At 35.8% G+C, this 13955-nt stretch overlaps 1 protein-coding gene across 2 annotated transcripts in view; it reads left to right on the top strand.

The window, feature by feature from the left end:
- MNAT1 (MNAT1 component of CDK activating kinase) overlaps positions 1-13955 on the top strand; it is a 230312-nt gene that overhangs the window by 61050 nt on the left and 155307 nt on the right. For both annotated transcript variants that reach the window (XM_049611534.1, XM_049611533.1), the window contains exons 2-3: positions 668-820; positions 2511-2584. In XM_049611534.1, coding sequence (XP_049467491.1) covers positions 668-820; positions 2511-2584 — 227 coding nt within the window. The remainder of the gene's footprint in view (positions 1-667; positions 821-2510; positions 2585-13955) is intronic.

Here is a 13955-nt window from a genome sequence, read left to right as displayed (position 1 = left end):
GAGTGGCACTGGAATGGAGGTGACCACAGACCGCTCTTTTACACCCCTTTTTGACTTTTTCCTATCTGCTACCTCTGAATCTGCCTAGCCCCCAACTCCATTTTTTAAAATGTTTTTGTTTTTTTTTTACATTTTATTTATTTTTAAGAGAGTGAGCATGAGAGCGTGAGAGCAAGCACAAGTGGGGGAGGGGCAGAGAGAGAGGGAGACACAAAATCCAAAGCAGGCTCCAGGCTCCGAGCTGTCAGCACAGAGCCCAACGCCGGGCTCGAACTCACAAACCTTGAGATCATGACCTGAGCTGAAGTCGGACGCTTAACCGACTGAGCCACCTAGGCGCCCCTCAACTCCATTTGTTTTAATTTGTAAATTTGTTTAATGTATAAAGTGAAACTGATACCCTTTAGGATACCTATGTCAGAAAAGTAAGCTCTAAATGAAAATAAATATTTTCTAAAAGATTTTTTTGTGAGAGCTTTAAGTAGCAATGATTAATTTTCCTATCTCTGACTAACCCCCCCCCCCCCCCTGCCGCCCCTCCATCCCCCAGGGGGAAAAAACACACTCAACCAAAAAACCACCAGAGCAAACAACAAAAAACAAACTATATAATATTGTTGTGGATTTGAGTACTGACTTAAAGGTTATCTTGTATTTTCTCTTTCAGGTGTGAAAGTTGTGTGGATTTACTATTTATGAGAGGAGCTGGAAACTGTCCTGAATGTGGCACTCCACTTAGAAAGAGCAACTTTAGGGTACAACTCTTTGAAGATCCTACTGTGGACAAGGAGGTTGAGATTCGGAAAAAAGTGCTAAAAATGTAAATATTATTGTTTGGATATACAAAGAGGACTTTAACAATTATTTCAGTAATTGATATAATTATTTATTGATGGAAATATGGACAGTTTGGCAAGTGAATAAGTATAAGTTCATCTATGCATTTGTTCAACAGAAATTGATTAAATTCTTAGAGAACTCAGTAATATTTATCTAGCCTTTATTAGAGAAGTGTAGATCCTCTGGATTGATGGCTTACAGTTTATATATTTACTATATATTTTTTAATTTAGTTAACATATATTGAGTACCTACTGTGTGCAAGCACTGTGTTATGCATTTTAGGTACTAGATGGAAATGAGTGAAATAGCTATGAACCTTGCCCTCATAAGGCTTACAGTATAGTAGTATAGGATAGCATGGAGGTAGATAATAAGACAGGCAAACTAAACAACTATGTGACTATGAATTGAGAAAAATACTATGAAGTTAGTGACAGTATTGGTGTAGGTCACTGATATCATGTTTAAATTGAGATTTGAAGGGGGCGCCTGGGTGGCCCAGTTGGTTGAGCGTCTGACTTTGGCTCAGGTCATGATCTCACAGCTCTGTGAGTTCAAGCCTCACATCGGGCTCTGTGCTGGCGGCTTGGAGCCTGGAGCCTGCTTTGGATTCTGTGTCTCCCTCTCTCTCTGCCTCTAACCCACTTGCATTCTGTCTCTCTCAAATAAGCATTAAAAAAAAATTAAAAATAAATAAATAAATAGAGATTTGAAGGCTGTTATATAATGTGTTGTAATTTGTTTTAATATCTATCTTTATGTATGGACATACGTATTTATTTTTAATATTTTTTTCATTTATAATTTAGTTTTTACTCTTTGTGAATAGTTTTGGGTTTTATTTTATCTGTCCTTTTATTAAAAGTCACCTGATTATTTTTGAAGTTTAAAGAATATATAAATATAATATATTTAATTTATCTACATATAATATTTAAATACATATTTAAATATCATATTTAAACATATTTACTTAAATATATTTAAATATATGTATTTAAATAAATATATTTATAATATATTATATTTAATATATTTAATATATATGTTTAATATATATATGATATTTTTGGTGGTGTATGTTAAAACCTAGGTCACCAGTGTTTTAGCAGCATCTTTCTAGGTATTTAATCTGTGTTACTTCCTTAATGCCCCCATTATTTGTATTTGTATTTGCATTACCTCTGAGAGATAGTCTCTTTTAGATTCTTATTTTTTATTGATCCCTTATAGTTTTTCTAATTCTTTACAGGTACATTACAATATTTACAGAATTTTATGATCTAGTATTCTTTAGACTATAGTTGTCATGAAAAATAGGAAGGTGTCTTTTGAATTAATCTTTAGCTTTCTGAAAGTTAGCAAATCAATTTATAACAAGTAAATAAGGTTCCTAATTTCTTTTTCTTTATTTTCCATAAGTTTTAGAGGGATTTAACATATTTTATCTTTCTCTTTTGATTCTATTCTGTCTTTGTAGTCATAAGAATTTAAGAATGACGTTTTTGGTCTAATTACAAACACGGTGTCAAGAAAACAGTGTTTTATTTAGTAAGCAATCCTTTTCTATGTATCATGAATAAAATAGGTAAGAAGAAACAAACTGATTAGATAATATTGAAAACAAGAGATATGTAATGTGTTGATTTTTTTTTTTTTTCTTAAAGATACAATAAAAGAGAAGAAGACTTTCCTAGTCTAAGAGAATATAATGATTTTCTGGAAGAAGTGGAAGAAATTGGTATGTTTTTGTTTTTTTTTTTTTTACTTTCTGTAATTTATTAATTTTTTCTAATTTACATCCAAGTTAGTACATGGTGCAACAGTGATTTCAGGAGTAGATTCCTTAAGCCCCTTACCCATTTACCTCATTCCCCCCCAACTCTGTTTGTTCTCTATATTTCAGAGTCTTTTATATTTTGTCCCTCTCTCTGTTTTTATATTACTTTTGCTTCCCTTCCCTAATGTTCATCTGTTTTGTAACTTAAAGTCCTCCTATGAGTGAAGTCATATGAATTTTTCTTTCTCTGACTAATTTCGCTTAGCATAATACCCTCTAGTTCTATCCACATAGTTGCAAATGGCAAGTTTCATTCTTTTTGATTACTGAGTAATACTCCATTGTATATATATATGCCACATCTACTTTATCCATTCATCCATCGATGGACGTTTGGGCTCTTTCCGTGCTTTGGCTATTGTTGATAGTGCTGCTGTAAACATTGGGGTGCATGTGCCCCTTTGAAATAGCACACCTGTATCTGTTAGATAAATACCTAGTAGTGCAATTGCTAGGTCGTAGGGTAGATCTATTTTTCATTTTTTGAGGAACCTCCATACTGTTTTCCAGAGTGGCTGCACCAGTTTGCATTCCCACCAGCAGTGCATAAGAGATCCTCTTTTCCGCACCCTTGCCAACATCTTTTGTTGCCTGAGTTGTTAATGTTAGTCATTCTGGCAGGTGTGAGGTGGTATCTCATTGTGGTTTTGATTTGTATTTCCCTGATGATGAGTGACGTTGAGCGTTTTTTCATGTGTCGGTTGGCCATTTGGATGTCTTCTTTGGAGAAGTGTCTATTCATGTCTTTTGCCCATTTCTTCACTGGATTATTTGTTTTTTGGGTGTTGAGTTTTATAAGTTCTTTATAGATTTTGGGTCCTAACCCTTTATCTGATATGTCGTTTGCAAATGTCTTCTCCCATTCTGTCTGTTGTCTTTTAGTTTTGCTGATTGTTGCCTTTGCTGTGCAGAAGCTTTTTATTTTGATGAGGTCCCAATAGTTCATTTTGGCTTTTGTTTCCCTTGCCTCCGGAGCCATGTTGAGTAAGAAGTTGCTGCGGCTGAGGTCAAAGAGGTTTTTATCTGCTTTCTCCTCAAGCATTTTGATGGCTTCCTGTCACATTGAGGTCTTTCATTCATTTTGAGTTTATTTTTGTGTATGGTGTAAGAAAGTTGTCCAGGTTCATTTTTTGGCATGTCGCTGTCAAGTTTTCCCAGCACCACTTGCTGAAGAGACTGCCTTTATTCCATTGGATAGTCTTTTCCTGCTTTTTCAAAGATTGGTTGGCCATATGTTTGTGAGTCCATTTCTGGGTTCTCTATTCTGTTCCACTGATCTGAGTGTCTGTTTTTGTGCCAGTACCATACTGTCTTGATGATTACAGCTTTGTAATACATCTTGAAGTCTGAGGAAATTGGTATGTTTTTGATGCTTGTACTTTTGGTTGCTACCCTGTGTACTTTTATCTTTTATATGCCTAAGACAACATCTCACAGAAAAATCTCTAACAAGTTTTGTTGTGATAGCTGACATTTTTTACCTATTTACTTTCAGTTGTACTTGAATCATGTTTGTTAAATAGAAGGCATGCTTAAGTAAAGGACATACTTAAGTAATAAACATTTTGTTTTAGGAAAAGTCGTATCACTTTGTATCTGGGGAAAAAAGACTGTATCTCTGTATATCTGTATGTTGATGGGGCATTAGAGTCAACACAAGTAACGAATATACAGATTTTTAAAAAATAGTATTTCTAGTAACTGTGTCTATGGTGACTAAAGCCATATGTTGTTTATCATTTATGTCTCTGTGCATACAGTATTTTGAAAATAGTCGGAAGCAGTTGACTGTTGAAGTGGCATTCTGTTTTTCATGTTATGCTTGAATCAGAGGATAGAGTAATCTTGGGGCCTTTTCTTTTGTGATTAGTCAAAAGGATGCTTTCATCAAAAGAAAGGATTATTTTTTCTTTCTTAAATAAGATTTCATAGATGTTAAAGAGCCTGGAAGTTGTTATACTTCAATTAAAAAAAAGTTATGTGTTTTTTTTAAAGCTGCCATAATTATTATTACTCAATATAGTTTTGGAAATATTACCAAAATTACAGACTGTGAAGATAAGAATGAGACGTAGGGAATTAAATCATCTTTTTTATTCTTCTCTTCTCACTATACTTCTGTTATTTCATATTTAAAATATAAATATAACAAACTGATCATTCTTTAGAAGGTTTATATATGGGGAAAATTTTTAGAAAACTTAAACTCTTGAGTAATGTAGTATTCTAATGCCTTTAATTTCTTTATTAACTAAGAAAAACCCAGAGAATCTTTTTATTTCAACTGTAATTAAAACTTTTCTAAAATATCTAAGTTCCCTTGTTAGGTCATAGCAAATAGCATGTACAGAATATAACTTAAGCTTTTTCTTGGATCTTTTAATGCCTTGGAGCCATTGCTTTTTTTATTTAATTGTATTCATTGCACTTTGTGTATAATGTTAGCAATCATCAGTGGCTTGGATTTTAGTTGAAAAGGGGGTGGAATTGGAAGTGCCAAGGCAAAGTAGAAAAGTTAGGATATATATGGAGAAGATACACCCCCCAAATCTGCAAGAACTGGGAAAATGTAAAAATCTGGCTGTATGTAGATATTAAGTACAGGACAGGAAGTTGGGTAGTAAGCAGGAAGAAATCCAGCTCATGTTTATTCTGAAGGCAATGTCATTAGTCAACAGTCTGGTCAGGCAATAAAGAGAAAGGAGATTATAAATGTCACAGAGCTAGTTGAATACATGGTCACAAGTCCAAGCAGGCAGGTAAGATAATCTAAAGAAACTGATGGACAAAGAAGGTGGGGAAAGCGGGCAGGGATCTTGATTCTAGAATAAGGTTCTGATTGAGCCATTATTTCATACGTACACACACCCACACACACACACACACACCCACACACACACATTTAAGCTTATTTATTTTGAGAGAGAGAGAGAGAGTGCGCGCGGGCACGCACACACGAGGGAGGGGCAGAGAGAGAGGAAGACAGAGAATCCCTGTGCTGACACCCAGGCGCCCAAGATATTTTTTTTTTTATGAGATGAATTACTTTGAATATATAAATAACCTGGGACCCATAGGTAAAACCATGTTTATGTCTAGAAGTGGGAGCTAGGATTGACAAGTAAGAACCAAGTCTGGATATTATGGCTTATAGGATATGTAGTCCTTTCCTTACCAGATAGGAAAACTGTGGCTCGGAGCATTTAATTTGAAAGTGATTCTGCTATCATGTGTATTCATGAAAGACTATCTTCAGTTGCAGTATGTTGAAACTTTCTTGATCCGTTGGGGTGACTGACATTTCCCAGTCCTCCCATAAAAAGTACTGATTGATGTCCAAAGCATAATGAAGATGACCCTTGTTCATTAGAAGATGTCGTCACGTACACTTTTGTACTTCTCTCACCAGTTCACTTATATACTGAGAGTTGTTTGCATTGGTAACCAAGTCTTCTTATATTAAACTTATAATTATGTAATTTAATTAAGTAGTTCATGTGTTAGGAAAAAAATTGCAAATCTCCTGAAGCATTCTGCTTCTCAAGTTCTTTTTCCACTTTAAAAAATGGAAACTGAACAGTGTAGGTGACAGGTGTGGTTTATACAGGAAAGAAGCAGGGGTGCCTGGGTGGCTCAGTCTGTTAAGCATCTGACTCCTGGTTTTGGCTTAGGTCATGATCTCACTGCTTCGTGGGTTCGAGCCCCATATTGGGCTCTGTGCTGGCAGCATGGAGCCTGCTTGGGATTCTCTCTCTCTCTCTCTCTCTCTCTCTCTCTCTCTCTCTTTCTCTCTTTCTCTCTTTCTCTCTTTCTCTTTCTGCCTCTACCCACTAGCACAGTCTCTTTTTCTCTCAAAATAAATAAATAAACTTAAAAAAAGAGAAAGGACAATTAAAGAAATTAAAGGCTAGACATTGGTTGTATGTCATTAAGTTAGAGAATGACTACCCTTACTTTATATGTTTTAAGTTAAAGTATTTAAGGAGTGTGTATGTGTGTTTCCCTCCCTTAACAGACTTTTGTAAATCATCAGCTACTAATCTTGATCATGTTGGATAAAGAGCAGTTCTAATTATATTTAATGATATTGATGAAGTTTGGGGCCTAGCGTCATGGACTTAGTTTATTTTCTGAGCTGTAGCTCAGTTTAACAAATATTAATTGTTCTATTGAACTACTTTACTTGATGAACATATATGATCTTTGCCTTCTGTAAGTTCAGACTCTAAAGGGGAAATAATTATTTAAACTAATATTTATAATTTAATGGAAAAGTAGTACAGGCATTTATTTGTAAAGTGTTATGGGAATACAGATAACAGAACAATTAATTCATCATTGGGAAATAGAGGTATAGTTTGATCAGAGAAGAGGTCATATTTGAATTTGACCTTAAAAAATGGAATAGGAGTTTATCAGTGGAAAGAGGATGGAAAAACATATGTAGCAAAAGACAGAGTTACAGAGGTACAAGGGTATTGAGCATGTTGGAGAATGGACAAGTAATGTTATAGGTAGGTAGAACATGGGGAATGACCAGAAATGAGGCTTGAGAAACAGAGTAGACCTGGGTTAATGAGGGCTTTGCAAGCTAGACTGTCAGGGTAAGATTTTATTCTCTGGCTAGTAATGAGCCAGCAAGGATAGTGTGGTAGTGATGTGTAATATTGACAGGAGATCCTTGAGGCTGAGAAACGATTTCTCAGGGGCCATTATAGCAATTTGGATGAGAAATAATGAGAGCTTGGAGCAGGTAGTTAGGGAGGGATAGATAAAGGGGATGTTTTAGAGACAGAATATTCAAGGACTAATTTGATACAGGAAGTAAGTAGGAAGAGCAGGCAAAGATGAATTAAAATTCATGACCTTGAGCAGTTGTATGGTATTAATCTAGAAAGTAAAAACTGAAGAACAGGCAATATTTTTTATTGTTTTGTTGGGTGGAGAGTGAAGCAATGAAGGAAAGACTAGTTTTAGCTCTTCTAAGTTTTGTTAGGGTGTGTCTCCACCGCTTTGTTGTGTGTTATTGTTTTAATTGTTGTGGTATAAATCACACTTCCTTTTAAAATCATGTTTCAGCAGCTATCTACTTTGTGTTTTTTTCATGCTTTCAAAGATGATCAGTTTGATGTCTGTGGTACCTGTATTGGCTATGTCTGTATTAATCAAAAGTATAAAATGTTGATTTTATGGACACCTGCTAAGTGCCAGACTTCTGCTGTACTCCCATTATCGTGTATAATTTTCACAGCTGTGAGACAGGCATTTTTATCCCTGCTTAGCATATGGAGAAGAGGTAAAGGGAGTTAAGTATTGTGCCGAGGATCTCATTGCTAGTAAATACTGGAGCCAAATTTTGAACATAGGTTTTTCTGACTCTCAGAGCCCATCAAAGTGCTTGCTACTCTCAGAGGAGTTACTAGTCTGAATGCAGAATATGGGGTGCTAATTGGTGAAATAGCAGGAGTGGATAAAAAGTAGATTGGGTTCATATTTTGAAGGCCCTTAAAGAAGATTGAACTCAGTATTAAAGGTAGAAGGGTGCTATTGAAGATGCTTTGGCTTAGAGTGAGAGGAACAGAGTTGGGAGGGAGGCTAAGGAGTACGTGTTTGAGGATTTATAAGTTAGGGATTGGCCATTTTGTTAAATAAATTTCATTATGAATCCTTTGAACATCACAAATATAAAAATTTTAAAATACTATGATTTTGAATAATGGCATAAAAATTACAATAGAAAGGGCACACATGAAGATGAACTTTCTTATGGCATTAACAATAGGCTCTTTTCTGTGGTTATGACAATCTAAACATAAAAATTCTTGTTCCTTTTGCCCTCAGGGATTATCTCAAAGGTTTGCTCTTAGTTTCATAATAAATAGATTATTCTTTTGGTTCAGGGTATGCTTATTTTGAAAGGGTGAGAAAGTCCTAAGGGCTTTAATTATAAATTCTGGATGTCAAAAAGACTTCAAAATTGTACTTAAATAACATTAAATCTTTCAGAAAATACAATAGGTTTTTTGTTGCCTTCTAATACTTGACTAAAGGCAGGTCAACATCTGAGCTAAACCAGTAACCAGATAAAGGGCCAAATGATTGTTATAGAAAATTATCTTCTATTCTTTTTTTCTCAAGGCCATTATACCAACCTGATTCAGTATGACATGAATGAGACTTGCTTCATCTGAAAAGTTTTAAAAATAGTACTTTACTTTCTTTTTAAACTCTTATTTTTTCTTTTTAAAGGAAGCAATTTGTATTATTTATGATTATGATTTGTATCTATTATACTGGTATTACCTTAGTTTCCTAAATTAAAAAATGAAATACAGAAATAGATTATTTTAGTTTTATTGGAATTCATCATGAGGTTTCTAATCACAAAAAATCATATACAGATAAATTTCATTTATAATTCAATTTTACCTGTTTCTGGGTTCCATTAAATAGAAAGTTTAAATCAGTAGTATACTGTCTAGCTTGCTGATAAACTTTTTGTTTTCTTAAACTGCTCTAAATATTCTGTTAGAGTTCAACATAGATACCAATTTAAATACTTTTACTTCTCAGTAGATTTATAGCCATAAGAAACCAAGATAATTTTTTCCTGTACTTTTATATCCACTTGCTTTACCATTCTGTAGAATTCAATTCTGTAATTTATAAAGGTCATCTTAATTAAATCCGTAATTATAAAGATAATTATAAACATTAGCATTGGTTTATTTTATGTATTTTTTTTCCCTCTTTTGGTAATTAAGTGTTTCTTGAGCTCTTACCAGATGGGAAGTTCCCCCTCCCCCCTTTTTTAATAGATTTTATTTTTTAGAGTAGTTTTAGAGTCATAGCCAGCAGCAAGTAAAGAATTCCTATATAGCCCCTGTCCCGCACATGCACGGACTTCCCTGCTATCAACATCTCCAACCAGAGTGGTAAATTTGTTATAATTGATGAACCTACATTGACATATCATTATTGCCCAAAGACCATAGTTTACATGAGAGTTTACTCTTGATTTTGTACATTTTATGGGTTTGGACAAATATATAATGACATGTATCCACCATTATGGTATTGTACAGAATAGTTTCACAGCCCTAAAATTCCTCTGTGCTCTGCCTAGTTTTCCCTTTTTCCTCCCTTAACTTCTGGCAACCATTGATCTGTTTCTGTCTTTGTAGACTTACCTTTTTAGACTGTCATGTAGTTAGAATCATATTCTATGTAGCTTTCTCAAATTGGCTTCTTTCAGTTAGTAATAAGCATTTAAGGTTCCTCCATGTCTTTTCAGGATTTCATAGCTCATTTCTTTTTAGTGCTGAGCAATATGGTCTGGATATACCACAGTTTATCCACTAACCTATTGAAAGACATCTTGGTTGCTTCCATGCTTTGGCAATTACAAATAAAGCTGCTATAAATATCTGTGTACAGGTTTTTGTGTGGACAGTTTGCAGTTCCTTTGGATAAATACCAAGGAGTATGATTGTTAGATAAAATGATAAGAAACAAACTGTCTCCCAAAGTGTTGTGTCATTTTGCATTCCTGCTGCAATGAATGAGAGTTCCTCACATCCATGTCAGCATTTTGGTGTTGTCAGTGTATTGGATTTTTGCCATTTTAAGGGGTATGCAATGGATGTTTTTTATTGAAGCACTGGGACTGATAAAGATGAATCAGACCTAGAATCTGCCCTCAAGGAACACTTTATTAGGTCAAATAGATATGTACATTTAAAATAACTTGGGGCACCTGGGTGGCTCAGTTGGTTAAGTGTCCGACTTCGACCCAGGTCATGATCTCACAGTTTGTGTGGGTTCGAGCCCTGCGTCAGTCTCTGTGCTGACAGCTTGGAGCCTGGAGTCTGCTTTGGATTCTGTGTCTCTCTCTCTCTCTCTCTCTCTGCCCCTCCCTCACTGGCTCTCTGTCTCTGAAAATTAAATAAATGTTAAAAAAAATTTTTTATAGGGTAGAAAGTGGGTAAGTGCTACCAGCATGATATTAGGCAATGTATTGTGGGCATTCAGGGATAGAGAGATTGTACCTGCAAAGTGAGTTATGAAGAAGAGCTGGTGATTAAGCTGGGTATAGAAGGGTAGGCCAGATAAGGATATCCACAATTGTTCTTCGTTGAGGTTGGTACTAAAATATGGATCCTCTGGGAGAAGCAGTATGATAACAGGTTTGGAGGTAGAAAATTACGGGGCCTGTACAGGTGTACAGAAGAAGAGCTGAATTGTGCTACCAGTGGTTTTCAGGCATTGAGAGAAGCAATATACCTAGCATTGTAGATAAAAGTTTAAGCTTTAGAATCAGATAGCCTAAGTTATAATCCTGGTTACAACATTTACTTCCTGTATAACTTGGATGTAGTTATTTAATGTCTTTAAACCTTATCCATAAAGTGTGAATAATAGTAATACCTATCTCAGAAGGTTTTTGGGAGGTTTAAGTGATGTAATTAGGCCGAACCTGGACATAGTGCTTGTCATATGTATATTGTAGATACTTGATACACACACATTATAGGTTGTATTCTTCAAGCAAAATTTTGAGGAGATCATTTTAAGCAAACAAATGAAGCAAAGCCTCTCTGGTTGGAATTGTGCAATCTTTCCATTGTTTCTTGAAGAGGCTATGAGGAATCTGCAGAACTCCCAGAGCAGAAAGGAAAAAGCAATGTAAGAGATAAGGTTGGATTTTTCTTTTCTCAAGGCATTGTGGATGCAGAAGCAATGAGTGAACTGAGTGACTCATGACTGAATGACATAATCAGAACTTTGTAGGGTTAATTGGTAGCTGATTCCATTAAAAGGAAGAATAGTTAATGGGACTCCTGGGTGGCTCAGTTGGTTAGGCGTCTGACTTCAGCTCAGGTCATGATCTCACAGTTTGTGGGTTTGAGCCCCACGTCGGGCTCTGTGCTGACAGCTCAGAGCCTGGAGCCTGTTTCGGATTCTGTGTCTCCTTCTCTCTCTGTCCCTCCCCCACTCATGCTCAGTCTGTCTCAAAAATGAATAAACATTAAAAAAAAATTTTAAAAAAAGGAAGAATAGTTTATTCTTTTATTAATTTTTTTAATGTTTATTTTTGAGAGAAAGAGAAAGAGAGACAGAGTGCAAGCAGAAGAGGGGCAGAGAGAGAGGGAGACACAGAATCTGAAGCAGGCTCCAGGCTCTGAGCTGTCAGTGTAGAGCCTGACATGGGCCTCGAACCCATGAACTGTGAGATCATGATCTGAGCTGAAGTCGGACACTTCACCAACTGAGCTACCCAGGTGCCCCACGATAGTTTATTCTTTTAATAAACACTTGCTCAACAACTAGAACAGTACTAAATATTGTTGAATGCATGAAGCAAGGATACTTTTAGTTTTTCCCTGTTGTCATTTGATGATATTGTGTCTTGTATTATTCAGTTCATGTGTTTAGGGGTGATCTCCCCAGTGAGAGATCTTTAGTTTCAGTTAAGCGTCTGACTCTTGATTTTGGCTCAGGTCACGATCTCAGCGATTGGTGAGATCTAGCCCTGCAGCAGGCTCCAGGCTGACTGCATGGAGCTTGCTTGGGATTCTCTCTCCCCCTCTCCTTCTACCCCTCCCCAACGTGTGAATGCACACGTTAAATAAACTTTAAAAAAAAAAGAAAGCCTTTGAAAGTGTTTGATTGATTTATTTATTTATTTAGTAAAGGGGGGAAAGGCAGAGGGGATGAGAGCACTTTTGGATGGTAGAACTGGAAGGGGATTTGAGGTATGCTTCAGAAATATTAGTCTGACAGCACTGTATATTATGGATTGGTTAGAGTGTAGGGTCAGATGCGAAGATTCTGGAAATAGAAAATGAAGGCAGAGATTATTATACGTTATCCAGGGAGAAATATTATATGGTTTGGTATATTGTCAGGGCACTTTGAGAATAAGGGCAGTTTTAAAGAGATTTTGGTGGTAACTGTAGGATTTGGGAACTGGTGTTTGTGGAATGCAAAGGAGAGTGGGTCAGATGAATCAGGTGTTAAGTCTTGGTGTCATTAATGTCATTAATCTATTAATTGGTTTTCTGAAATGCACTTTGAGATGGTGTCAGCTTTTGCTGGCATTTATTTGGTTGAAACTATGGGAAGTGATGAGATTGCCTCAAGAATAGGGAGGGAGGAAAGAAGGCAAAAGCTAGAATTATATAGATTAGTTAGAGGCCAAGAAGAGCCAGAGATGGAAACAGGAAAGAGTAGTTGGAATAGTAGGAGAGAGATCAGGAGAATGTATTTAAGTTAGTCAAGAGAAGGAAGTGCCTAAGGAAGCGTAAGTGATGAACACTGTTGAGTGGCATAGATATTGAGGATGGTAGATTACTGGATTTGGTGGCTTAATAGATGACCTGTTAAATACAAGGAGTAAAATGTGAGCAATTGGCAAAGGTAGTGGAATCATACTGTATTAACTAATGGATCTCAGTTGACTTTCTAAGGGCACTTGGTAGTTTTGAGCCTTCTCCTCTGTTGTGTGTTGGGGTCAGAATGTGATTTATGGGGAATGCCTTACATTGTATCCTAGCCAGATTTCCTGGTTTACCACCATTATTATTTTCTTTTCTACTTTGTGGTAAAAAAAGGCTGGAGAAGTAGCTAGGGGCTATTGTTTCTCATTTTCTCTAATTTCTCCCAGAGTTTTAAGATTGCATATCATAGAATTGATGTTTGCTTTTGTTTTTTCTACATACCTAAATTAGTCTGGGATATTAACAATGATTATGATAATTTGATGTTCTGAAATAAGGTGGCCTTTGAGGAGATAAAAATGAAATTATTGATCAAATTGGTTTTTAGGGTATGTTTGATGCCTTGTTCAACAAAATAGGTAATGCTATGTTGGGCTCCCAATATTACTTTTCAACTCTTACAGGCCTCTATAATCCAAAAGTCTAGGTACTATTTGACTTTCTCTGTCTGACTTACTTCACTTAGTGTAGTACCCTCCAGGTCCATACCTGTTGTCACAAATGCCAAGACCTCATTTTTTTTTAAATGGCTAATATTCCATTGTATATGTACATATCCCACACCTTCTCTTTCTGTTCATCTATTGACGGACATGTGAATTGCTTCCGTATCATGGCTATTGTAAATGATGCTGCAATAAACAGAGTGGTGCATACATCTTTTGAATTAGTGTTTTTGTTTTCTTTGGGTAAATACCAGGTAGTGAATTACTGTATCATATGGTATTTCTACCTTTACTTTTTTGAGAACCTTCATATTGTTTTTCACAGTT

Source organism: Panthera uncia (genome assembly GCF_023721935.1).
Source record: "Panthera uncia isolate 11264 chromosome B3 unlocalized genomic scaffold, Puncia_PCG_1.0 HiC_scaffold_1, whole genome shotgun sequence".
In the NCBI taxonomy this organism is placed as follows: domain Eukaryota; kingdom Metazoa; phylum Chordata; class Mammalia; order Carnivora; family Felidae; genus Panthera; species Panthera uncia.
This window is presented reverse-complemented; position numbering and strand designations above follow the sequence as displayed.